Source organism: Tamandua tetradactyla, chromosome 6 (assembly GCF_023851605.1).
Source record: "Tamandua tetradactyla isolate mTamTet1 chromosome 6, mTamTet1.pri, whole genome shotgun sequence".
Lineage (NCBI taxonomy): Eukaryota > Metazoa > Chordata > Mammalia > Pilosa > Myrmecophagidae > Tamandua > Tamandua tetradactyla.
Genome location: NC_135332.1, coordinates 14,726,695 through 14,752,778, shown reverse-complemented (window position 1 = coordinate 14,752,778; position 26,084 = coordinate 14,726,695). Strand labels below are relative to the sequence as shown.

Below are 26,084 nucleotides of genomic sequence, written 5' to 3'. Positions count from 1 at the left end.
CGAGCCTGCGCCGCTCTCCCGGCGTGCGCGCGCCTGGGGGGACCCACCGGCCCTCGGCGCTTCCGTGCGTCCGCCCGGAGCCGTGGCGACCGGTACGTGGCTCCTGGGAGCCTCCCCGCGCGCCCGGCCCCGCGGCCCGGGGTCCCCTATCCCACTGCCCTCCAGGGGTCCCGGCCGGCCTCGGGACTTGCTGGGAAACGCGCTCCCTGCCCCGTCGGGCCGGGCGTATCTGCTGTCTGTCTGTCTGTCTCTGGCGTCTCCAGGGTGGCGGCTGGCGGCCCTGTGTTTCCATGGGCTCTACGTGGGCGTATCACCTGCCATTGCCCAATGTGGGGGGAGGGAGGGAGAGGGAAAAGTGTTGTCCTTCCGCCCAGGCTGCCCATCAGAAGGACCCAGTGGGGCAGGGGGAGCCCCTGTATTATTTGGGGGGTGCGTGTGTGACAGAAAAGTTGGTCTGAGACTGTGTCTCTAGCGAAGCTCGCTCTGAAGCCGGCGTCTGTGTGCCTCTGGTCCCCTGCCTGCGGGAGGAGCCACATGCTGTCAACAAAGTGTAAGTCAGACGTGGGCAGTTTCCATTATTCTTGGTTGTGATAACAGCGATTACACACTCAGAGAGCGCAGTGGAAAGATTCCTGCCCTCAAGAGACCCCAGGAAGCAGGATCCATGTCCCAGCTCTGCCTCTGACTTGCCCAACCGCCTGGAGCCAGTTTTTCCCCTCCCCTCCCTGGGCCTCAGTTTCCTGGGTGATGGCGCAGCTCTTCCCACTTCTGGAGCTGCATCTTTCCCGTCTTCTCCTGTCCTGACTGCAGCGGAGTCCAGCAGCCCCTGCAAGGACTGGGACAGGGAACCACGCCCGGAGTCACTTCCGTTGGAAAGAGCTGGGTGAGGAAGGACCCACTTTTTCTTCGGGGCTGTCTCTGAGGGCCTGGCACACTTCCAGAGGCTGAGGATGATGTTGACATCCTCCCTGGGACTGGCTTCCCACACTGTCCCCACGGAGCTTGTGTTGGGCATTGCTATTAATAAACAGTGGGCGGCAGGCAGCTCATGTGGCCTTGCAGGCATGTCCCCAGGTTTTATCCAGTTCACGCTGCCCCAAGGCTGGCTGCTTTGCAGCTGGGTGAGCCGCACCAGCAATCAGGGGTTCAGGAGAGGGCATTCGTGTAGGAAAAGTCCTCCCAGCTTGACATGTTTCGATCAGCCACAGGAGGTCCCTGGAGCAGGCCACTGGGCTACTGCTATTTTTCTCTTTCCTATTCCTCCCATGCATTAATCCCACCCAAGGTGACCCACAGCTGTTGACAGGTTAAAATCGGAGAAGCTTCTAAGTGGATGCTCCTGGCCCGACTTTCTTGGAGACTCATCACAAAGTCCTCGCCGTTCCCAAAGTGCTTGGCTTAGGTATTTGTCAATGACGCTGCCGTCTTCTATGTTATATCTCAAAGTCAAATTTGACTTCCTCTTTCCCTCATCCTCTACATGCAAATCCCATATATTCTACCTCTGCACCTCTCTCTCCTTTTTGGTATCTCCCGGCTGTGCTCTCTTCCAACCCCCTGGGCTGAAGCTTTTGCCCCTTCTCGCCCAGACAGTGGAATGATGCTCCCTGGCTCCATCTCTGCCTGTCACACCCTTTCCCTGCTTTTGAAAAGTGCAGCTGTGGCACAGAAGTAAACCCGGAAACTTTGCTCCTTAAAACTTCCTTCCAGCCTCCCACTCAGCCTCATTTCCCATAGCCCTGCTCTCTGCACTTTGGGGTCCCACCCATCTGGACTGCTTTCTGCTACCATACACATGGGTGCTGGGTCCTACTTCCAGGTTTTTGTCCGTGCCAGTCTGTCTGCCTGGCGCACCCTTTCCAACTAACTTCTGTCAAATTTCTGTTCATCCTCCATATCAACCTCCTCCCTTCTTTCTCCCCAGAACTCACCTAAAGCACTTAAATAGCCATCTTTCAGGAACTACCACTAAAGGGCTACACGGGCAGGATCCTGGCACCTGACGAGGACTCAATGTATATTCTCCACACACCATCACTGCTCAGAGTCTCATCATTCATCTGCTCCATTGCCTCTCCCCTGCTCGCCGTCCCCACTGCAGCTTCCCATCTGGATGACCACAGCATCCTGCCTGGCCTCTTTGCCTCCGGTTTTGTTCCCTTCCAATCCACTTTCCCCCCTGCCATTGTTGTGAAAGGGAGGTGGGCCTTTGTACCTTACTTGAAAGCCTGCCGTGGGTCCCCTCTGCCTTCCGTATGGAGTCTGCCCTGAACCTGGAGTCACAGCAGCCTTCCCCGAGCTGGTCCCTGCCTGCATCCTCAGCTCCTGCCCTGGCTGGTCACCTCCTCCTGCCCCTGCTCTGGCCGGGCTCAGCCATACACAATCCTCATCCCTCGGCTTTGCTCCTGCTGCTCTGTCTGTCCAGAGGGCCATCCTCTGCTTATTTGTCTTGCAAGTCCTTCTTCGAAACTTATCTTAATGTCTCTTCTCCCTTTCCTTTGGGAGCACTGCCCCTCCTCCCTTCCATGTGGCTCTGTGGGCACGCACTCTAGCATCCCATGCCACCCCCAGCCATAGCAGAAGCCTGCAACCCAGTCTTGGCTGTTAGTCACAGTGATTGGTCCAAGAGAGTGGGCAGTGCCAGACTGGGCCAATCAGAGCCTGCCCCTGGGATTTTGTAACACTGGGAGGGAGGAGCTCTCTCCTGCCTTGGGATTATTGGCTGAGAAGATTGCGACCAGTGGCCTGGAGTCATGTCTACAACCTCCCCCTACCCAATGGAAGGATCTGCACTGTGGCAGGAGGGCATGAGGCCAAGGCAAGGAGAGCAGCTTGCAAAGAGAGAAACTGGATGACATCATTTGAGTCTCTGGATCCAACTTGTTTGAATAGGATTTTGACATATGAGTCTCGACCAATATAGGGGCCAGCGTGAACCCCCTGGATTAGGTCCTTTTCCCATGTGCCCCATTGAGACGATTGCTTCTTTCTAACAGACCACTCACCACTGGAAATTAAAATCATCTGCCACGTGTCTCAGCAAAGGGGCAATGTCTTACCTTGATACTTCTAGCCCTGTGCCCAGGATCCAGTGAAAGTTTAGTCAATGAATGAATGCATGAGGACTGTCCTTGGGAAAACCTGAGCAATTGTTTAGATCCCACTGGCAGATGTTTTAAGATCCCTGCAAACAAGGCATGGGTTCAGAGGCTCTGCCTCCGTCACTCTTCCTTCCCCCTCCGCCCCAAAGTGCTGACGTGCCAGAGGCCATGCTGGGTGCCTTGTCTACATTACATCTTCCTAAGAAAGTCCCCTTTATACCCAGGGTCTCAGGAACACTGTTGGTGTTCAAGCTGCAAATATCAAAGGCTACAAAAAACGTACCCAAGACAGGCCTTTTCTCAGCCCATTGCAGTTTTCATTCATTTACCTGAAGTGGACCTTCCAATGGGCAAAATCTCCATTACTTAGTGAAAAGGCTGCTCATGTGGCCATGTATATGGCAGTGACACTGATGTCCATTCTGTGTGGCAAGGGCATTTTCAGTCAAAGAAACGTGACATTCTCCACCTCCCCCTAAAGCCCCCTGCGGCTGGGATCTGCTGGTCTCCTGACCACTTTTTTTTTTTTTTTTTTTTTAAGCAAATAACATTTTTTTTTTTATTAATTAAAAAAAGAAATAACAAAACAATTAGAAATCATTCCAATCTACATGTACAATCAGTAATTCTTAATAACATCACATAGTTGCATATTCATCATTTCTTAGTACATTTGCATCGATTTAGAAAAAGAAATAAAAAGACAACAGAATAAGAATTAAAACAATAATAGAAAGAAAAAAAACAAAAAACCTATACCTCACATGCAGCTTCATTCAGTGTTTTAACATAATTGCATTACAATTGGGTAGTATTGTGCTGTCCATTTCTGAGTTTTTATATCCAGTCCCGTTGTACAGTCTGTATCCCTTCATCTCCAATTATCCCTTCTCTTTTTTTTTTTTTAATTAACGGAAAAAAAGAAATTAACCCAACATTTAGAGATCATACCATTCTACACATGCAATCATTAATTCTTAACATCATCACATAGATGCATGATCATCATTTCTTAGTACATTTGCATTGGTTTAGAAGAACTAGCAACATAACCGAAAAAGATATACAATGTTAATATAGAGAAAAAAATAAAAGTAATAATAGTAAAATCAAAACAAAACAACACAAAACAAAACAAAAACCTATAGCTCAGATGCAGCTTCATTCAGTGTTTTAACATGATTACTTTACAATTAGGTATTATTGTGCTGTCCATTTTTTGAGTTTTTGTATCTAGTCCTGTTGCACAGTCTGTATCCCTTCAGCTTCAATTACCCATTGTCTTACCCTGTTTCTAACTCCTGCTGAACTCTGTTACCAATGACATATTTCAAGTTTATTCTCGAATGTCCGTTCACATCAGTGGGACCATACAGTATTTGTCCTTTAGTTTTTGGCTGGATTCACTCAGCATAATATTCTCTAGGTCCATCCATGTTATTACATGGTTCATAAGTTTATCTTGTCTTAAAGCTGCGTAATATTCCATCGTATGTATATACCACAGTTTGTTTAGCCACTCTTCTGTTGATGGAGATTTTGGCTGTTTCCATCTCTTTGCAATTGTAAATAATGCTGCTATAAACATTGGTGTGCAAATGTCCGTTTGTGTCTTTGCCCTTAAGTCCTTTGAGTAGATACCTAGCAATGGTATTGCTGGGTCGTATGGCAGTTCTATATTCAGCTTTTTGAGGAACCGCCAAACTGCCTTCCACAGTGGTTGCACCCTTTGACATTCCCACCAACAGTGGATAAGTGTGCCTCTTTCTCCGCATCCTCTCCAGCACTTGTCATTTTCTGTTTTGTTGATAATGGCCATTCTGGTGGGTGTGAGATGATATCTCATTGTGGTTTTGATTTGCATTTCTCTAATGGCCAGGGACATTGAGCATCTCTTCATGTGCCTCTTGGCCATCCGTATTTCCTCTTCTGAGAGGTGTCTGTTCAAGTCTTTTTCCCATTTTGTAATTGGGTTGGCTGTCTTTTTGTTGTTGAGATGAACAATCTCTTTATAAATTCTGGATACTAGACCTTTATCTGATATATCATTTCCAAATATTGATTCCCATTGTGAAGGCTGTCTTTCTACTTTCTTGATGAAGTTCTTTGATGCACAAAAGTGTTTAATTTTGAGGAGTTCCCATTTATTTATTTCCTTCTTCAGTGCTCTTGCTTTAGGTTTAAGGTCCATAAAACCGCCTCCAGTTGTAAGATCCATAAGATATCTCCCAACATTTTCCTCTAACTGTTTTATGGTCTTAGACCTAATGTTTAGATCTTTGATCCATTTTGAGTTAACTTTTGTATAGGGTGTGAGAGATGGGTCTTCTTTCATTCTTTTGCATATAGATATCCAGTTCTCTAGGCACCATTTATTGAAGAGACTGCTCTGTCCCAGGTGAGTTGGCTTGACTGCCTTATCAAAGATCAAATGTCCATAGATGAGAGGGTCTATATCTGAGCACTCTATTCGATTCCATTGGTCGATATATCTATCTTTATGCCAATACCATGCTGTTTTGACCACTGTGGCTTCATAATATGCCTTAAAGTCAGGCAGCGCGAGACCTCCAGCTTCGTTTTTTTTCCTCAAGATGTTTTTAGCAATTCGGGGCACCCTGCCCTTCCAGATAAATTTGCTTATTGGTTTTTCTATTTCTGAAAAATAAGTTGTTGGGATTTTGATTGGTATTGCATTGAATCTGTAAATCAATTTAGGTAGGATTGACATCCTGACCACTTTTTAAAGCCCTTTGACCCTCTAGGGTCGAGGGACCAAAGTTCCACCTACTGTGAGCCTGGATGTGGCTTCTTATAGGCTTGACCCACCCCCCTTTAGTCATTGAAAAACAAAACATTCATAGAAATTTTTTTTCTCAAATTTTTCTCTCTTTAGATGCTGAAGGGGCCCTGAGAAACCAATTTACGAGTTAATCTGGTAGCTCCTCTTCCTAACCTAGAACTTGCCACCAGGGACAGAGGCTGTTTGGTTTGGCCATCAGGTGCCATCCCAAACAGGTGTTTTTTTGAGCATTTACTTTGAACCAGACAGTTGCCGTGTATTATTTCCTTACTCCCTATTATGGGTTGAATTGGGTCCCCCCAAAAGAAATTGCAGTCCCAACCCCAGGTATCTGTGACCTCATCTGGAAATAGGGTCTTTCCAGATGTCATCAGTTAAGATGGTCATACTGGGCTATGGTGGGCCAGAAAGCCAATGATTGGTGTCCTTACAAGAAGAGGGAAATTTGGACACAGAGACAGTCACACAGGCAGAAGGCCATGTGAAGATGGAGGCAGAGATTGCAGCGATGCAGCTACAAGCTAAGGTGCCCCAAGGATTGTCAGAAACCACTGGAAGCTAAAAACAGGCAAGGAACAGATTCTCCTTCCAGGCACCCAGAGGGAGCCAATCCTGCCGCTAACTTGATCTCATACCTTTAGTGTCCCAATTGGGAGACTATACATTTCTAGTGTTTTAAGTCACCCAGTCTGTGATACTTGCTTTTGGAAGCCCTAGGAGCTTAACAGATTCCCATAACATAGGCAACCCACCTGCAGAGAAGTAACTTCAGGGCCACCACCCTGCTCCAAGCCACCATCTTCCAAACTGGCCTCCATGCCTTCTTCCCTGAGTGTATTTTGTAAAAATGCAAAGATATTTTTACATTGCAAAGTTAAGTGATTTTGTAAAACGCAAATCTGATCACTCCATGCCTATGCTTCTCATGCCCTGTCCCTGCTCCTCCGTCATCTCGTGAGAAAGTTGGAATTCCTTAGCTGGTCCTTCAAGGTCTTGACCCTATGTCAGCCACACGGGTTTCTCCCTGTTGGTCAAACCAAGCTGCACCAGCTTTCTTCTTCTTGGGGCTTTTGTGTGTGCTTCTCCCCCTGCCTGGAAGTCCCCTCCATGTCATTCCAGCAACCACACACGCCCTCTCACACACGTGTGCACATGTGCCACCTGGCGGCCTCACACTCATTTTTTGGTCTCAGCTTCATCGTCTCTTTCTCAAGGAGGCCTCCCTGACCACCCCTTTCTCCTCGAGTCTGGGTTAGGTCTTCTTATCCCTCTCCTAGCACCCTGGACTCTTTCTTAAAATGTCACTGCACACAACTGTAATTTCTCGTTGTCTGGGCATTTGTTAGGTTTCCATTTCTCACGCTAGAGTACAAGCTCTGGGCAGGCAGGGGCTGCATCTGATTTATTTGCCACTGTCTTGCCAGCGCCTGGCACAGTGCCGAGTGGTGGCAGAGTGGCCCAGATGGTAGGCGCCTGAGTCTGATTCAGGCTTCAAATGCTCCCTCCCCTGCCTGGGAGCTCCCTAAAGTGCTGCTTCTCTTTGCAATCCCCATGTCAGTCTCGCTGAACCCACGGCTTTCGGTGCACAGGGGTGCCTGCTCCTGGGTCTCTGGTTCCAGTAGTGGCAGCGAGAGAAAGGCCCAAAGGGGATGGAAATGGTGGGCGGGGCTTGTCAGCAACAACTTTGCACCCATTATGGGCCTCTGACCCAGGAGGGTGCTTTGTTCTGTTATTGGCAAAAGGCAAGGGGCCTCTTATTTAGAGTCCTGCTGAGGGACCCATAGGGACCTGGTGACCACATGGAAAGGAGTGGGACAGTGATTCTCCCATCGCCTATGGCTGGCGTCGGTTAAGTGGCATATTCATTAATCGAGGCAACGGAATAGAAAAGGTCACGAAGCAGGAGCACACGCTCCCCCCAGGGGTGCAGGGGCAAGTGGCACATATCGCGGTTGAGGACACTTGGGTCTGATGGCTGCCCCTGCCACTTTCTGACCCTGCCTGGGACGTGTCCCACCCCCAGGCCCTGTCTTTGGCATTCCACATTCCACATTCCACACCCACGGGGCTGCTCATTTTTCCGGCAGCCTCTGATTCTCCGATGATGCACCAGGTTTGGTTTTGGTCCTCTTGGGACGAGAGTAAGCAGCAGCTTCCCACCAAGGCTGGGTGAGTAAGGCAGGGGCAGTTCACAGCCGTCAGGACGAGCAGCTGTGGGCAGCACATCTGCAGAGTCTGAGCCGCCCTTTGCCCAGCAATGTCTGTGGGGCTCTCATCTCTTCTCCCACGGCCCATTCCTCAAATGCCAGCCCAGCACAATGCAAACCCTGTGCCCAGAGCCAAGGACCTGTGGGCTTCAGCAGATGGCCCATCTTTTCAAGCACAAGCCAAAGACCATTTTCTAGTGCAGCAAAAGAATGTTCTCCCTCAGAGCTTGTGACCCCAGAATGCCACCGAGGAGTCCATCCGTGTGCCTGGGTCAGCACACTCTGGAGCTTGAGCTTTATCTTGGGGCATTTTATTTGTTTAGGTGTTCTAGCTTGGGCTTTCTCAATCTTGGCTCTACTAACTTTGTGGATGGGGTAATTCTTTGTGTGGGGAGCTGTCTTTTGCACTGGGAATGTTCAGCAGCATCCCAGGTGAGTTCAGCTCCAGGCCCAAGTCCTGTGTGTGATCATTCAGACCCATCCATGGGTTTTACCTGGTGGATCTCTCAGAGGCAACCATGCCCCTCCCCCTCCCCCCCCCCCCAACCTGGTGGTGGCCAGGGCATTGCAGCCCCTGCAGGGAGCTGCTGCCAAGGACTCCTGCCCCCAGGGCTGGTCATGCTCACATGCACAGCTGCATTCCTAGCCCAGGTGCCTCCCTACAGGGAGCTCAGAACCTAGACCTTCTGCAGACACCTCTATCCGGCGGGGAGGAGGGGCCCTGAAGACACTATTCTCCACGTGGACTCGGTTCTCAGGGATTTCCCACTCCCAGCCCTTCTTCCTCGCTCTCCCCCCAGCTCGGTCCTCAGGTTCATAAAATGGCAGGAACATTCTGTTTGGACTCCATCTGCAGTGACATGACGCCCCCACCTGTGCTGAACTATCTAAGCCTCACCCAGGAAAATGGGACAGTGAGGAAGCCGTGCTTTTTCCAGGGTAGTCTCGTGCTCATACTATGGCAGTAAATGATCAATGACTTGATGGTTACTTTCATGTTGGCTTGTTGTCTTCATGGCTGCTCCAACTCCTGGCAGTTCAGCACCCTCAGCTCAGCTGAGCTCAGCTCTTGACCCCTGGCTTCTATGTACCAGCTGCCAGTAGCACCCCCTTCCCTGGTGTGTCAAAATAAAATGTCTCCAGACATTGTCAAACGTTCCATGGTGGGCCCAGTCGGCCCGTTGGGATCCACTGCTCTAAGGGCAGTGCCAGGGCCCCTCCTTCCCTGAATCCTCGAACAGCCGACGCCAGGAGACGGCACAGAGCAGGAAGTGCCACATGTGGGGCTGTCACTTCACCAAGGCACCCTGGCCCACTGCCCACACGTCCCCATTGGGTGAGAGGGAAAACTCCGCTGAGTCCATTCTTCTTTCCGGGCTGGGACACCTGGGATGCAGTGGGGCAGGAGGGGCAGAGCTCTAGTGCCGGAGCTCTGGGCTGCAGTCCTGGCTCTGCCATTCACTCCTTTTAGACTCAGGAAAGTCACCTCCCCTCCATGCGCCTGTGGCACAGGGACTGAAGCTGGCGAGAGCACGCCTGCTGGGCGCTGTGAATCTCAAGCATGGAGTGTGTCGCCCATAGAAAGCACTCCATGTGCCTGGCGGTTCATCAAGGTCTAGCCTTAGGGGCAGCTCAGTGATTTTTTAGTTTGGGCACAAGGGTCCCTGGCCCTTCCCCCCAAAGATCCTTGGCACGGACAGTTCTTAAAGGACATTTTGGAGCCCTGGGAGGACCCCCTGCCAGCCATGGGTGACCCGGGCTCAGGGGACTTCTCCTGGGGCAGTGTTGGCGCTGAAGTGACCCCCCCCCCCCCCACCGCCCTGCTGACATCACTGACTGCTCTGCAGCACCATGGACCAGGGGATCCTCCCTGGAGCCCCTATGGGCCCTGCCCGAGCCTGGCCCACAGCTGCAACCGTGCAGGGCTCGGGAGGGAACCGGCCAGGCTCGTGTCTCTGCTCTGCCCCTCGCGGGTCCCTGCCCACACCCCTCAGCCCCCATTTCTTCTCCGTGACCATAATAAGAGCACTAATCTTACACATAAGACAACACACAAAGCTCTTAGCACAGGCTGCATCATAAGCACTAACTGTTAGCAATATAATTACTAATTTAATGTGTCAAGAATAAGGTAATAGAAAGCTCACAAGGCCATAAAAAATAGCACACGGCGGAAGGTTCTGACAAAGGAGTGGCTTTAAACAATATTTTGTCAGTGGACGGACTTTCTCTGTTCCCAGTTTGTATGCAGAAGGGAAGGAAAAACCCCTTCCCCAGCCCTGACTTTCCCAGGCCTGGCCATGGCTACAGCGAGTCCAGCTGAGGATGTGAAGGAGAACGGCTGCTGAGGGGCCTCGAGATGCCGAATCACAGCGGTTACCCAGGCTGGAAGGCTGCGTGGGGTGAGGGTGGCGTCGGCCTTGGGGAGGCAGCTCAGGGATAAGCCCTGCCTCCTGCCTCCCTCCCAGGGGCTGCTTGGGACTCACTGCAGTGAGTCCATGGTTGTCGGCAATTTGTGGAGGAAGGGGGCTTGCCAGGGACCCAGGTGCTCTCCCGGCCTCTCCCAGGAGAGGAATGCCTTAACGGGGGGAAGCTCAGCCCCCAACTTGTGAGACCAGAACAAGAGCACCGGGTGGGGGTGCCGGCAGGTGCTGGCTCCTAGACTGGTGCATCTTCATAGCCCCCTTCCACCTCTCCTCCGTCCTCTTCCTCCCCCTCTTCGCCCATCTCCAGACGTTGCTTCTGTCAAGGAAAGACACCATGGAACTGTTGGGGTGGGGGGTGGGCCTACACCCCCCTCCAAGCCCACCGGCAGCCAGCTGCCTGCTGAGTGTCCTGGAGCCCGTGCTGGCAGCGCATGGGTGCTCCGAGCCAGTGGGTGTCTAAGGAGGGCACAGAGCATCTGATAGAATCTGGTCCTGCTTCTGCCGACGGCCAGCGGCATGACCTCGGGCCAGCCCCTTTCCCAGGCCGGTCCCCGCCCCTGTAAAATGGGCATGACACCTCGCAGGGCAGTGGAGGATTAGAAATGACAGCGTAAAGACCCACATGTAGGAGAGGCTGGTGCCAAGTGGTGCTTTCTAAGCCCCCCACCAGCATTTCTGGTGAACTGTAAAGGTTCCAAGAGAGGAGGCGTGTGGCAGGCAGAGCAGGGGGAAATTGAGTTGTGTGCCTTAACTTTTTCCTGCTGCGTCTGGAGCAGCCTGGGAGCTGGGGAGGGCACATGGGACCCCTAGCTCAGGCCTGAGACCCGCCCCCCCCAGCCCTTTCCTGCCCCTCCCACTCCCCAGCTTGTCGTTACTTAACTCTGCCCCAGGGATGGGCTCCCCAGCTATGCCCCGAGGCCCTACCTGTTAGGAGTTGAATTGTGTCCCCCCCAAAAAGACAAGTTCAAGTCCTAGCTCCCCATTCTGTGAGTGTGACCTTATGTGGAAATAGGACCTGTGAAGATGTGATTCATTAAAATGAGGACAGAGTGGATCTGATGGTCCTGAACCCACCCTGACTGCTGCCCTTATAAGAAGGGGCGAGGAGAGAGGCACGAGGCGCAGGTAAGTACGCCACGTGAGGTTGGAGGCAATCAGGAAGGCCAAGGGAGATAGAGGCAGATGTCTCTGCAAGCCAAGGAGGGCCAAGGAATACTTGGGATTATTCAGGAGAATGGGGGCCAGTCCTCCAATTTGCCAACTGGACGCATTCAAGTTCACCCTGTTTGTGTACCCCTACCTACACCATATAGAAAAAATGAACACAAAATGGACCAAAGACCTAAAGATAAAAACCCAGATCATTACACTCTTAGAGGAAAACATAGGGAATCCTCTTCAGGATCTTCTGTAAGGCAATGGTTTCTTGGACTTTACACCGAAGCACAAGCAACAACAAAATTAAAAACTTATGTACATCAAAGGACTTTATCCTTTGAAAGTGAGAAAACAACATACTCAATGGGAGAAAATATTTGGAAACCACATATCTAATAAGGATTTAATATCTAGACTACATAAAGAAATCCTATAACTCAACAAAAAGACAAACAACTCAATTAAGAAGTGGGCAAAACAACTGAGTAGACATTTCTCCAAAGAGGGTATAGAAATGGCTAATAAGTACATAAAAAGATGCTCAACAGACCCAGCATCAAGGGATTGAGAAAACCTTCTTGACCAAAAGGGGGATGAGTGAAATGAGACACAATAAGTGTCAATGGCTGAGAGATTCCAAACAGAGTCGAGAGGTTATCCTGGAGGTTATTCTTACGCATTAAGTACACATCACCTTGTTAGTCAAGATGTAATGGAGAGGTTGGAGGAACTACCTGAAAATGTAGAGCTATGTTCTAGTAGCCATGTTTCTTGATGATGATTGAATAATGATATAGCTTTCACAATGTGACTGTGCGATTGTGAAAACCTTGTGTCTGATGCTCCTTTTATCTACCTTGTCAACGGACAAGTAGAACATATGGAATAAAAATAAATAACAGGGGGAACAAATGTTAAAATAAATTTAGTTTGAAATGCTAGTGATCAATGAAAGCGAGGGGTAAGGGGTATGGTATGTATAATCTTTTTTTTTCTGTTTTTGTTTTATTTCTTTTTCTGTTGTCTTTTTATTTCTTTTTCTGAATTGATGCAAATGTTCTAAGAAATGATGAATATGCAACTATGTGATAATATTGTGAGTTACTGATTATATATGTAGAACAGAATGATCATATGTTGATATTTTTGTTCGTTTGTTGTTAATTTTTTTAAAATAAATAAATAAATTAATTAATTAAAAAAATTTCTGGAGTCCTATAAAAGAAGAAACATTTTGGAGAAGGGGGAGATTTGGAGAGAGCAGAATGATGTAGCCACGAGAAGGAAAGAGTCCACCAGCCAGCGAGCTTTGGAGATGAAGAAGGAAAACACCTCCCAAGGAGCTTCATGAAACAGGAAGCCAGGAGAATAAGCTAGCAGAAGACGCCGTGTTTGCCATGTGCCCTTCCAGATGAGAGAGAAACCCTGAACTTCATCGGCCTTCTTGAATCAAGGTATCTTTCCCTGGATGCCTTTCATTGGACATTTCTATAGACTCGTTTTAATTGGGACGTTTTCTTGCCTTAGAACTGTAAATTAGCCACTTATAAATTCCTCCTTTTTTTTTTTTCCTTACATGGGCGGGCACTGGGAATCAAACCCGGGTCTTCTGGCATGGCAGGCGAGCATTGTTGCCTGCTGAGCCACCGTGGCCCGCCCTAAATTCCTCTTTTTAAAAGCCAAAAAAAAAAAGATGCTCAACAGGGGGTTTGAGGGTAGCTCAGTGGTAGAATTCTCACCTACCATGCGAGAGACCTGGGTTCAATCCCTGGTCGATGCACTTCCCCCCAAAACAAGCAAAAGAAGCAGATAACAAAACAAAACAAAACAAAAACCAAAAATTCAATAAATGGTGCTGTAATAACATGGAAAAAGAATGAAATGTGACCCTGCCATAGAGTATACAAAAAAAAAAGATGCTTTACATCACTGACAATTAGGGAAACTGCAAATGAAAACCACAATGATAGACTATTTCACACTCAGCAGAATGGCTATTGTTTAAAAAAAGCAAAACAAGACAGAAAAGTACAAGTATTGGAAAGGATGTGGAGAAACAGGAACACTCACTCCCTGCTGGTGGGAATGTAAAATGGTGCAGCCCCTGTGGAAGACAGTCTGGCAGTTCCTCGAGAAACTGAGGACAGAACCGCCGTATCACCCAGCAGCCCTGCTTCTGTAGATGCCCAGAACATCTGAAAGCTGTGACTTGAACAGACATTTGCACACCAAGACTCATAGTTGCAGTATTCACAATTGCCAAAAGATAGAAGCAACCCAAGTGTCCGCCAAGCGATGAACAGATAAACCAGATGTGGGATGTGCACACAATGGAATGTTATGCAGCCGTCAGAGGGAATGAAGTTCTGATTCGTGCGCCAACCTGGATGAAGCTTGAAGACGTCATGTTGAATGAAACAAGCCAGACACAAAAGGACAAATACTGTCTGATCTCACTGATACGAAATAGTTAGAATAAACAAATTTATCCAGTCAGAATCTAGAAAGCAGGTGAGCAGGGGCGGGGCAGGGGGAGGGAGTGTGTGGGCTTCCTGCTTGGGGGGACGGTAAAGTTTTGGGGATGGATGGGGGGATGGTGGCACAACATAGGGAATGCAATTAACACGAATGGATTACATGTGCATGTGGTTAAAAGGGGGCATTTTAGGTCATATGTGTGTTACTAGAATAAAAAGCAAAGGAAGAAAAGCATAGGACTGCACAACGCAGTGAGCTCTTGTAAACAATGGACTATGGTTAATAGCGCAATTATAAAAATCTTCTTTCATGAATTGTAACAAATGCACCACTCTAACGCAAGGAGGTAATCATGGGGTGGTATATGGGAACGCTGCATTTTATATATTTCATGCATGATATTTCTGTAAAATTTTCTAATAAAAAAAATTTTTTTTTAATCTAAATCACCTAATAACAACAACAAAGCCCACCTGTAGGTTTCTTGCTCCCAGGAGCCCAGAGGTGGGCGTTCGGAGGAGAGACCGAGCCCAGGCACCATGGCCGTCAGCGCGCCCCCAGCGCACCCCCAGCCCGCCCCAGCCCGCCCCCGGCCCGCCCCCTACATGCCCCCCACCCCCCAGCCCTCCCCCCGGCGCGCGCCCCCCAAGCCTGCCCCCAGCCCACCCCCGGCCCGTCCCCCGAAGCTCCCGCCCAGTCCCCCCCCCCCGGCCCGCCCCCAGCCCGCCCCTGCTCCTGCCTCTGAGCCCACAGGCTTTGGCTGCTTCCTCATGGCCTCGGCCTCCTTCTTCCTCAGCTCTGCGAAGATGACGTCGAAGAACTCCTTCTCGGCAGTGCTGACCAGCTCCTCCAGGTTGACCGAGCGCTCCTCCTCCCTGGAGTCCTCCTCCTTGCCCTCGGCCTTGCCTTTCTCCTTCAGCCGCATCTCTCGGTGCCTCGCCTCCAGGATCTTCTCCCGCCGGGTCTCGCGTTCAAATATCTGGGCCCAGGGACCGGGAGGCCGGTGGGGGAAGGGGCCAGGCAGGGCCTCCTGAGTTCTCGCTCTACTCAAAGCAGCCCCCAAAGGGCAGGAACGGAAGGCAGGGCAGAGGTGCCAGGCAGCCTAGCTCGAAGGAGTGCCAAGTATGCAGACTGCAGTGGGCACAGCGGGCAGCATGCTGGCCTGGGCCCACTGAAGGACCGGGGAGGAGGACACTCTCCCAAGCAGGGCCTCAGTACCGAGGACTTCAATCCTGTGGTGTGGGCCACGGGTCTCGGGAGGTGGCCCCAGGGCTGCTACAGGGAGGGGCGGTGGTGAGGAGGGGGCTGGGCAGGCGGGATCTCAGTCTGCCATCCCTTCCCCAGGGGCAGCCTCCTTCCGTCCTTCTTCTCTTTTGGGGTTCTGCTAAACTTACATTTGAAAGGTTCTACTGCAAGATCTATCCATCCATCCATCTGTCCATCCATCCATCCATCATCCATCCATCCATCCACACACCCTTCCATCATCTTGTTGGAAACTAGACAAACTAACCAAGCAAACCACTTTGATCTGCAACTGAAAACCTGGAGGCTGGAGAAGTAATGGGAGGTGCCCAGGACCCCAGCTCCCCCCTGCTCATCAGTGGCTGAGCGAGAGTGGATTCAGACTCTCCCAATTCCCCTTACACGGATTACCCCTACCAGGACACCACAATCCCCCAGCCCCAAGTCACCCATTTCCCCAGAGGTGGGTGGGAAGGGACAGACGTGTCCTCTGACTGGCCTGCTCGGCCATGGAGCTGGGTCGAGACGGCGGCTGGAGCGGTGGCGCCCAGCCCTGGCACTTACGGAAGAAGCTATGTTCTTCTCGTTCCTCTGGAGGGTGCAGAGCCCGTGGGAGACCTCCAGCAGGGTGGTGGTCCCCAGTCGTGAGCCGCAGGCCAGGAGGCCCCCACTGTCCTGCACGCGGAGGCTGAAGAGGGCCTCGTCACATACCTGACTGGGGCCAGCACGACCCGGGCGGGGAGGAGACAGGAGCAGCTACATTCACCCACCCCTGGCAGTGGGGAGGGGGTGGGTGGGCTTAGCCACGTTGCCCTGTTCCAACCCCCTCAATGCCTCCCCATGACCCACAGGGCCAGGTTCAATCTCCTGAGAGTGGTCAACAAGCCCCTTTGCCACCCAGCCCCATCTCCCACCCACCCCCACCTTCAGCCACCCCTCCACCACCACACCCTTCCATGACCCCAGGCCTGTCCGGCTCAGCTCTGGCTGCACGTCAGGAAGAGCACAGGGGTGCAGCCAGCGCGTGACCCATGCAGAGGCCAGCCTGTGGGTGCTGGTGCCACGTCCATCACCGCCCCCCATTCCCCCCACGGGCCCCCCCCCCCCGGACGGGCCCTGGATGGATGCACGGGAGGGTGGACCCGACCTTCAAGCTGAGGGCTGGGTCGCACTGCTTGAACACAAAGTCCCAGATGTCTAGGGTCCCGTCCATCTTGGTGGTGAAGAAAACAGCCGGCCTCACTGGGCTCCAGGCGCCGTCAGTGAGGTAAGCCATGTGGTACCTGGGGGGCCGGCGACGGTCAGGGGTGGGCCAGGGGCTGCTGCCCACCCAGGACGCTGCCACGCCACAGCCGCGCCCTCCCCATCCTCGGGCCGCACTTGGCAGGACTCTGGGTGCCGCGCCCCCTCACACTGCCCAGGCCACAGGCAGCCATTCCCCAGCTAAAGGGGAGCTGAACGGGGCCAGCAAAGGGCACAGCCAGAAAAGTTCACAGTATTAGGAGTGCCAGCCTTCCCACTTGGATTAATCTAAACGTTCTGGAGGGAACATCGGACATGTGAAAAATAAATAAGCAAGCAGCTAGTAGTAAAAACTTAAAACGGTGGAATTGTAACCCATTCCAAACTCTGAAATCTGTGCTACAACTAATTGTTGCGGTGTGCTTTGAAATTTAATGGTTTTTTTATGTATGTTATTTTTCACAAAAAAAAAAGAAAAAAAAGTCAATTGTGATGATAAATGCACAGCTATGTGAACCACTGATTGTATGTTTTGAATGATTACATGGTATGTGAATATATAACATATATCAATAAAATTGCATTAAAAGAAAAAAATATAAAAATTTTAGAATAAAATAAATAATAACAAAAATTACCAAGCCAAATAAACAAATGAACCCCCCCCCCCCCCCACACACACACACACCCAGTGAGGTTACAAGTTTGCCGCCAAACCCCATCTCCTTCCCTCCCCAGCAATGCAGTTGTAGCTGGGCCCACAGTGGCCAAGCCAAAGACTACATTTCCCAGCCTCCTTTGCACCAGGAGTGTTGACAGCTTGGCCAAGATGGGAAAAATGATCAGGGCAAACAAAACAGGAGACAGGAAGTGGGGTTTCGGGTCCTTTGACAAACGAAGACGAGAAGGACGTGCCCTGGGGTAGGGCTGCTAGATACAATGTAGGGCCCCCTGTTCAGTCTGAATTTGACACAAGCAACGAACACTTTTTTAGTGTAAGCATGTCCCAAACTTGTCATGAGATATGCTTATACTAAGAAAAAAATCATTTTCTGATCTGTTTGAAATTCAAATTTAACTAGGTCTCCTGTATTTTAATTTGCCAGATCTGCAGGGGGAAAGCAAGGGGAGGCCCGGGCTCCAGAACCCAGGCTCCCCCACTCCCTTCAGGAGCAAGCCCCAGGAAGGCCTAAGGAGAGGTGCTCTGCCAGTGCCCCATGCCCTCTTCTTTCCTTTAGCACACACTCAGCGGAGGCCGGCTGAATCCAAGGAATGTTAGGGAGCCTCCAGAAGGTTTGGGGGAGGGCCCTACTTTCCAAACTCAGAACCCGAATGAGGTGTGCAAGAGCCCTCTAACGTGCCATGGGATCTGGAACCAAGCATGGACCCTCTCTGGGCATACACTGCCACTTCTAGAAAACGAGGAGACTGGATGAGAGTTTTGTTCCTTGAAAGCAAGGATTGACTTTGAGAGCTCATTCTGGGTTGAACCCGAGATCTAATGTATCAGAACTTCCAGGGGTGGGGTTGGGTTCCTGGAATGAGGATTTCTGAAAAATAACTTCTCCCAGAAGATGCTGACACTGCTAGATTGTGGAGCCACTGGAGCCGAAGACGCTCATCAGGGTCCATCATGGCACGGGCATTATGGCTGTGTAGGAGTCCGTGAGCTGGAAAGCTTGTGCAGGTGAGTGCTAGGCGAGAAGGCGGCACTCCCCCAGGTCCTGCTCTGGTCTCTTGGTGCAGCCTGTTCTGCAGCATTTCTGAGGGTGTGGCTTTGCCTGGTCCGCCCAGGGGCAGCAGGATGATCCTGGAGCTTCACTCCCACTGCATCTCTTCAACTACTCTCTAGGCAACCTGACCAAGATTCCACACCTCTCTGATCTGATTGCTGGGCTCACAGCTCTGCCACAAGCACCCTCTCAGTTTCTCTCCACCTATCCTGGTAGGGGAGGAGACCTGAGACCAGACAGACTGCCTTCACAGCATTGCCAGGCATTAAGCTGCCAAGCTTCCTGGGTTCAAATCCCAGCTCAGCTCTTCACAGAGGGTTGCTTGGAGGATTACAAAAATCAACCCATGGCCGTTATCACAACCAGCCTAGGCTGTTTCAAGCTTGTTACTTAGTGGAGTGGCTAGACCACTTCCTAACTCAAGCTCCAGTATTTGCGGGTGGGGGTGGGGTGTAGGGAAAGGTCAGGCGTGTTTGTTTCCAACTTACATGGGAGCACTCCTAGGCAGGGCTGGGTGCCTCCCACCCCCAGGTGCCCTTCGTACTTGGTCCACATGATGGATGACTCCCGGCTGTCTTCTGACCAGATGCGGGCGGTCCAGTCGCCGACGGTCAGGAAGTTCTTCGGATAGAAGGGGTTTCTCTGCAGGGCGTAGATGGGGCCGTGGTGCCCCGAGAAGGTGCATACAATCTTCTCGGCTGGCGTCTTGGCCTTGCGGTTGCAGGAGATGACGATGCCCTGTTCTGTGCCCACCATGAACTTGGTCGGCTGTGGAGGAAACGGCAGCCTGGGGCTGAGCCGGCATGCACGGGGCCCAGCTCAGCGGCGTCTGCAGGCGTTGGCAGGGCCCTTGGCTCACGCTGGTCCCCTCCCAGGGAGCTGTCCCCCTCTCCCTAGCCGCGTTCCATCCCATCCTTCCTTAGATTTCGCCATAAAGATCATGGCCCGGAGAGGGAATGTGGAGTGGCCCAGGTCACTCGCAAGTGGCAGTGGCATTTGGCCGTGGCACTGTCTGCGTTGGAGGTCCCTGCTCCATCATCCCTTAGAACTCAGAGCGGGGGCCACAGGTACCCCGCAAACCACCTGGAGGTTGGGCTTTGAATGGTCTCCCTCACTGGCCTGTGAGCTCCTGGAGGCAGAAAGCCCGTCTCACTCTATCCCTTAGCCGGGGCCTGGCGCACAGGCGTTTCTCAGCACGTGTCTGTGGATTGCATGCGTGAAGGCGGGTCTCCTGGCCAGTGCTCCCGCCTGTCGCTGCCCTGCCCTGCTCACCACTCGCGGTGTGACCACACGATCCACATAGGCAGGACCCAAGCCCCCATCGGGGCTTCCAAGCCTTCCATGCCCAGAATGGAACGTCAGCTTGGCCAGGGAGGGGAGGCGCCAGGCTGGAGGAGCAGAGGGCCCGGGAAAGGCCTTGGCAAACAGGCCCGGAGGTCCCCGTGGGTGGCCACGCCACCCCTGCGGATACCCGGCTTAGGGCCCTCCCCGACATGGTCAAGCATCAGAGGGGAATGGACCTACCTCTGGGGTCCCACCTGCCCCCTTCTGGCCCGTGAGCAAAGCCACAGCCGTGCGCCCCTCCAGGAGGAAGGGGGTTCTCATCTGGCTGAGCCCTGGCTGGGCTTAGGGGTGAGGAGGCCGCACACACAGTTGCCACCACCAGGGGGAGCAAGGGGGCCCCGGAAATTCAGCCCCAGAGGCCCGCCGCCCTGAACAGGTGGGGGCCGCAGAACACCCCAGGGTGCAGAGGACGGAGGGCTGGAGTGGGCTCTCGACAGTCGGTGGGCTAGATGCCCCCCTAGAAGTCCCTTTGAACCAAACAGTGGAGGAGGCCGTTCAAAATACACCCAGAATCCGGCTGCTTCTCCCCACCTCCGCTGCTCGCCCAGGCCCCAGGCTCCTTCTCCTCCCTGCTGGGGTCACCGCCACCACCACCACCACCTGCCTGTCTCCCCGCCTCCACCCTCACCCCATGACAGCACGCCGCCTTCTCAGCTCACGACAGACGACACACCCTATGGCGACCCCAATGGACCATCCATGCACATAATCCCCTCTGCACGACCTGCCCCCACCCAGCAGGTTCCGCAAAGGTGGGGGACTGCCGCCCAGGGCTGCGTGCCCTCACGCAGACTTGTCTAAGCAGAGAAGTCAGCTGCCCTGCTGGGGGAGGGCCTGGGAGGGGCCACGTGCTGCGTGACTGCGGGGGTCACCCAACAGCCACGCGGGCTGGAGGGGCCCCCCTGAGCAAGGACCCGGCCCGGCCAACACGCTGGTCACACCAACAGGGGACACCGGGCAGAGGACCCTGCCAGGCCTGGACCCAAGGACCCTGAGAGGTGATACATGTCATTTTAAGCTGCCAAATTTGTGGTAATTTGATATGAAAAAAGGTAGAAAACTCATACACCGATCTTTGTAAGGTGTATGTCACCCCATGTCCCCTCTGCTGGGAACGCTGCCCCGAACGAAAGCTCTCTGTGCTCCGTCCCTGCCAGCCCGCCTTGCTCCCCGTGCTGCAGCCCCCAGCCTCCTTTGCTGGCTCTCGAACACAGCGGGCTCTCTGCCTGCTCAGGGGCTTCGCTCAGCTGGGAAGGCTACCCCTCGGGGATCTGTTTGGCTAAGTCTCACTTCCTTCAAGGCTTGGCTTGAATCTCATCTTTGCGATGAGGTCTCCCCAGATCACCAACCCACTACCCCCAGACCCCTGAACCCTGCTCTTCGTTTCTCCCCGCCTTCCACCTCCTAGCAGACGGTGCATTTTATTTGTTTGCCATCCGCCTCACAGCTAGAACACAAGCTCCCTGCGGGCAGGGGCCTTGGCCTCTTCTGATTACTGATGCGTCCAGTATGCCTAGAACAGTGCCCGCTGGGAGTGGGAGCTCAAAAAGTATTTTTGCATGACTGAATAACGTGAAACATGATTTCAGGAGGGGCTAACCCCCCACCCCCACCCCCACACACACTGATTCCCCTCTGGCGGGTGGCAGCCTGGGAGGAGCTGCGGTCCTTCAAAGCCGGGTGCCACTGGGGTGTCAAAGGAACAGGCAGAGAGGCAGCTGGAGAGGGCACAGAAAGCAAGAAACCAAGCCAACTGCAGGACTCCTGCAAGCCGGCAAGGGAGAGAACTGCCCAGATCCCAGTGGCTTGCCATGCCATGCCTGGGGGCTTCCTGGTGGCTGGGGGTGGAGACCCTGGACTTTGGAGTCAGAGCCCGGCTTGGAGTTCCCGTATCATCCCATGTTACTAAGACTCATTTTGTTTATCTGAAGCATAGGATAATAACGTTACCTCACCAGATGGCCATGGGCGATTATGTAAGTGCATCATGTAAGGCAGACGGAGCGTCTGCCACCGTGTGCGCTCGGGGTGGGGGGAGCGGTGTGGAGGGGATGGGTGGCTAGCAGCGGCCTGGAAGTTCCCGCTTACAAGACAGAATATTTTTCCTGAGTCCTCCCCACCCGCCTCCACACCCAGGGGTGCAGGGTCAGTGAAACCGTCTTCTACCTCATCCCAGCCTTGGGCCCCCCCCCCGCCCGGGGCAGGGGTGAGGCCAGAGCACCTCCTACCTCCCAGCTGCCCACGAACAATGCCACGGGATCTTAATGCAAACAAGCAGCTCCCCCAAGGGGGAGGCCAGCACTGGGCCTCAGTGGGGGTCAAACCCAGAGCCCATCGACCAAGAACTATCGGGGAAAGCTGTTTTCGTGCTCTAGAGGGAGCTTTCATTCGCTGCTTCTAGAAGCTTCCCTCTTCTGACACCTTAGCATCACTGCTCAACCCCGACAGTTCCTTCTCGTGCCTTTTCAGGCTTAAAAGCTGTAGCTGTGCCCATGCTCTTGTTTTCCCAGCACCCTGCACTGCCCCAGAAGAGACGACCAGCTCAGTGCCCTTTGCCAAGCAGAGGCAGGCCCTGGGGCGGAGACCAGGCCTGCTGGTGCTCCTGGGCAGGGCTCATCCCACAGAATAGGGCTTTCCTGGAGTCCTGCCCTGGCCATAGGACAGCCCAGCACCCACTGGGACCCCGTGTGGCTTTGTGGAGGGGGCTCTGCTGCCCCCTGCTGGAGCCTAGCTGCAACGGCCTTCAGTGTTGGGCAAGCAGGAGGAACAAGGCTCAGGGTCAGCCTCCACCACGGGCCCCAAACCCTCCCACCCTCCAGCCAGGCCCTTCGCTCCGGCTGCGCCGGGCCATGGAAGTCAAGGGAGGCCGAGAAAGGGCACTCACCAGGGTCGACTCAAACTCCAGGGAAATGGCCCCCAAGGCATTTTCCAGCAGCTCCTTTCTCGTAATATCCATGATGACCACCTCCGTGGGCTCGCTTATCTTCCGGATGTCCCACCACATGACCTGCGGGGGGCATTGAGGTGCCAGGGCCCTCCGTTCGCCTGGCGTCTGCTTTCCCCACTCCCTCTGCCTAGCAACAAGCGTTTAAGACTCATCTTCCATGGGCCAGAACACGGGTTCTAGAGCGTCCCCGAGGGGGTCTCCAGACTCTGGGCAGACAAGAGATAAAGATAACCAACAATCCCTATCTGAGACCCCCTTGGTGGGCAGCATGGCCAATAGCAGCTAAGGGAGGCAGGAACCATGGGGCCGGAGCACAGCTGGGGCTGCAAAGCGATCAGGGAAGGCTTTTCACTGTCCACCTGTTATACCTTTGGGATTCTGTGTTCCTCATACACGAATTATATACTATTCCATTGTTGAAATGAAATGTTCCCCCAAGTGATTCTGATGGGGAATCAGTGATTCCTCTCCCGCCCCGCCCCACCCGCCACCTCCCAGGCCCTGCCTGTGACTGGTCAGTACCTGCCCGTCGGTGGACGCCGAGAAGCACTCGGTGCCCGTCTTGGACTGCAGCCAGATGGTGCCGTACACGGGGTCTCGGTGGCTGAACTCGATGGTGGACAGCTCTGCCACCAGGCTGCCCTTCCGTGTGTCCCAACAGGCTGGCGGGGAAGGAAGTGAAGGGGAGAGATGATACTGCTTCTCTTGGTTTGGCAGGTACGTGGTTTTTTCAGAATCAGAGCTAGGATCAAACTGGCCTGAGATTCCTACCAGCCGTGAAGCCTCTCCATGGAGAGACCCCCAGAGCCAAGCTCTACTCATTCTCTGAGCCTCTGTCATGTACTGGGCACCAGACGAGGCTGTGGGGAAGCCTGTGGGAAGAGGACAGGCTTGGTCCCCGGGGAGGCAGGGAGACATCCCTCGCCTGTGACCGCTGTGGCCAGGGAGCCTTCTGGAGGGAGAGACGGCCAGCTAAGACTGAGCTGAGCCTCAGGATGCAGCAGGCGTGGGGAGCTCACACAGGCAGGACCCTGGCAAATCCTGCTGCTGCAGACACGCGTCCATCTGACCCCCTCTGCTTTTGCTGCCTCCTCTGGGAAAGAAACACACGGAGAATTTTGATCCTTTACTCTGCTCTGTCACTGGGGTTGCGTGAAACCAACCTTTACTGCCAGAAAGAAGTAAAGCTTATCTATTCTTTGCCCTGATAGATTTTAGTTTCCTTCTCCAGTGAGTGTAAGGTGAGGGCCCACCCTGTTACTCGGAGCTGTTTCTAGGAAAGCTGGTTTTATAACACAACAAAATTCAATCTGCAAATTTTTATGTAATAGTCCCTCAAATTCAAGGTATTTGCTGCCAGCCCAGCCTGGCCCAGAAATGTGCTTTCTTAGCTAATCCTGCTCAGCTGGAGCAAAGCAGTGCTCGAGGGTGGGTGCCCCTGGGTTCCCTAAAGGTCCTTCTGTGTCCTTCTCACCAGCAGCAGGAGTCCAGAGCTGGGGCTGGTCTGAGCTTCTTGAGAAGCCATTGAAAGGGTTTATGAATAATGAGTAATGAGGCGCCTGAATAAATCATGGCAAAGTGGCTCCTCTGCAGGGTTTTGGAGCCCTGGCACCCAAATAATTAGGTGGGGAGATTTATGGGCACCTATATCTGTTCCATTACTTGGCAGCCCCCACCCGGAGAGGGGCCGGCGGGTCTGAGTGGGAGGTCAGAGACCCAGGAGGCCAGAGGCAGCCTGGGTGCAGAGTTTCTGAGAAGTTGCTTGCTCATTTCTGCTCCTACTCCCGAAGGGCGAAGGGGGGAAAGAAGAGGGCGAGTGGATGTAAGAGGATGGGAACCCTTCTTCGCTCAAGGTCAAGGCTGGCCTGGCTATATTCAGGGTGGGGTTGGAGACCGGCTAGGTGCCAGTTTGACAGTATTGTGTACCCCAGAAAAGCATGTTTTAATCCCGATCTAGTCGTGTGGGGATAAGCTGTTTCTTTTAATCCTGATTCAATACTGTAGGGTGGAAATTTATGATGAGATTATCACCACAAAAAAATGTGACACGCCCAGTTGTGGGTGTGACCTTTTGATTGGATGGAGATGTGCTTCTGCCCACTCAAGGTGGGTCTTGAATAGTTTACTGAGTCCTTTAAAAGGGGAGACAATTTAGAGAGCACTCAGAGCAGATACAGATGCTTGGAGAACAGTTGCTTCAGAACTGACAGGCAGAGCTGATATAAATGTTTGGAGATCGAGACAGAAATAACCCAGGTTTTAAGCAAGGACTCAGAAATAGCCAGAATCTGAAGAGAAGAAATCTCCAGCTCTGGCAGATGCTAAGAGATGAAACGCAGAGTTTTGTCCCGGAGCAGCTCAGTGAAGGCCCACGGACACTTAGAGAGGAAGCCACTGGCGTCAGAAGCTGGAAGCAACACAACTGGGAACAAGGACCAGCAGATGCCAGCCAGGTGCCTTCCCAGGTCATCCTTCCTTGAGCCAAGGTATCCTTCTCTGGATGCCTAAGTTAGAACATATTTATGGCCTTAGGACTGCAAACATGTAACTTATTAAAAGTCATTCCATTTCTGGTATATTGCATTCCAGCAGCTTACAAACTAATACAGGCTACTTCGGAGCTAGGGGTGAGAACAGGCAGGACTTTCATAGCTGGTAGGGGCAGCTTTCTTCCAAGCTCTTCTAAGGATCAAAAAATCATTTTCTAGGTGTGATGACAATGACAGTGGCATACAAGGGTCTTCAAAAATTTCTCTTCCATAAAAACGAGAAAACTGACAAGAAAAAAAAAAAAGATCAAAATCAACCTTTTCAGAACTCTGGAAATTATTCAAAGGCTCACAGCAATTCAATTAGCATCGATTCAAGAAAACTGGCTGAATCTCAGTAAAAATAGCAAGTTTTGTAGCATTTTAACTTGTTAAACTCTACAGTTAACTAGTTAAAACCTTCCACTCTCTAGCTCCATGGTAGTCCTGAAAAATAACAGCCCACAGGTTCAGTGCAAACCAGTAGACTGGCAGATGCTAGAAAAAGCAGAATGGGGTGGGAGATTTTCAAAAGCCACATCCCCCCCAAATTGTCATTATTTGTCCTGTCCAGTGGCTCCCTGGAAGACTTCACTTGTATTTGACTTCATTCAGAGGGCACCCCCAGTTCAAAACCTTTTTATCAGAGCAACTGATACTTACAATTATCAGTTATAATTACTATATAAATTATAAAGGCAATCAATTAACTTTGCATCTGTCTTGGGGTTGTAGATAACAGGTGGGGAAAGCAACAGGCTAACCAAAAAGCTTAAAAGGAAAAACTGGAGCATGAGATGTCCATAGGGGTTCTGAAAAGTTCCAACAAATTCTTGAAAATCTAGGACAATTGCATGTATAGGGCTTTGTGT

At 52.3% G+C, this 26,084-nt stretch overlaps 1 protein-coding gene across 1 annotated transcript in view; it reads right to left on the bottom strand.

Moving 5' to 3' along the window:
• Positions 1–10,190: 10,190 nt before the first annotated feature.
• Positions 10,191–26,084, bottom strand: part of DNAI2 (dynein axonemal intermediate chain 2) — a 49,998-nt gene continuing 34,104 nt past the window's right edge. Inside the window, exons 7-13 of the mRNA XM_077163724.1 lie at positions 23,207–23,346; positions 22,622–22,744; positions 18,938–19,161; positions 16,566–16,701; positions 15,983–16,129; positions 14,913–15,152; positions 10,191–10,853 (exon numbers count right to left, since the gene is read on the bottom strand). Of these exons, the coding sequence (XP_077019839.1) occupies positions 10,770–10,853; positions 14,913–15,152; positions 15,983–16,129; positions 16,566–16,701; positions 18,938–19,161; positions 22,622–22,744; positions 23,207–23,346 (1,094 nt within the window). The 3' untranslated portion in view covers positions 10,191–10,769. The remainder of the gene's footprint in view (positions 10,854–14,912; positions 15,153–15,982; positions 16,130–16,565; positions 16,702–18,937; positions 19,162–22,621; positions 22,745–23,206; positions 23,347–26,084) is intronic.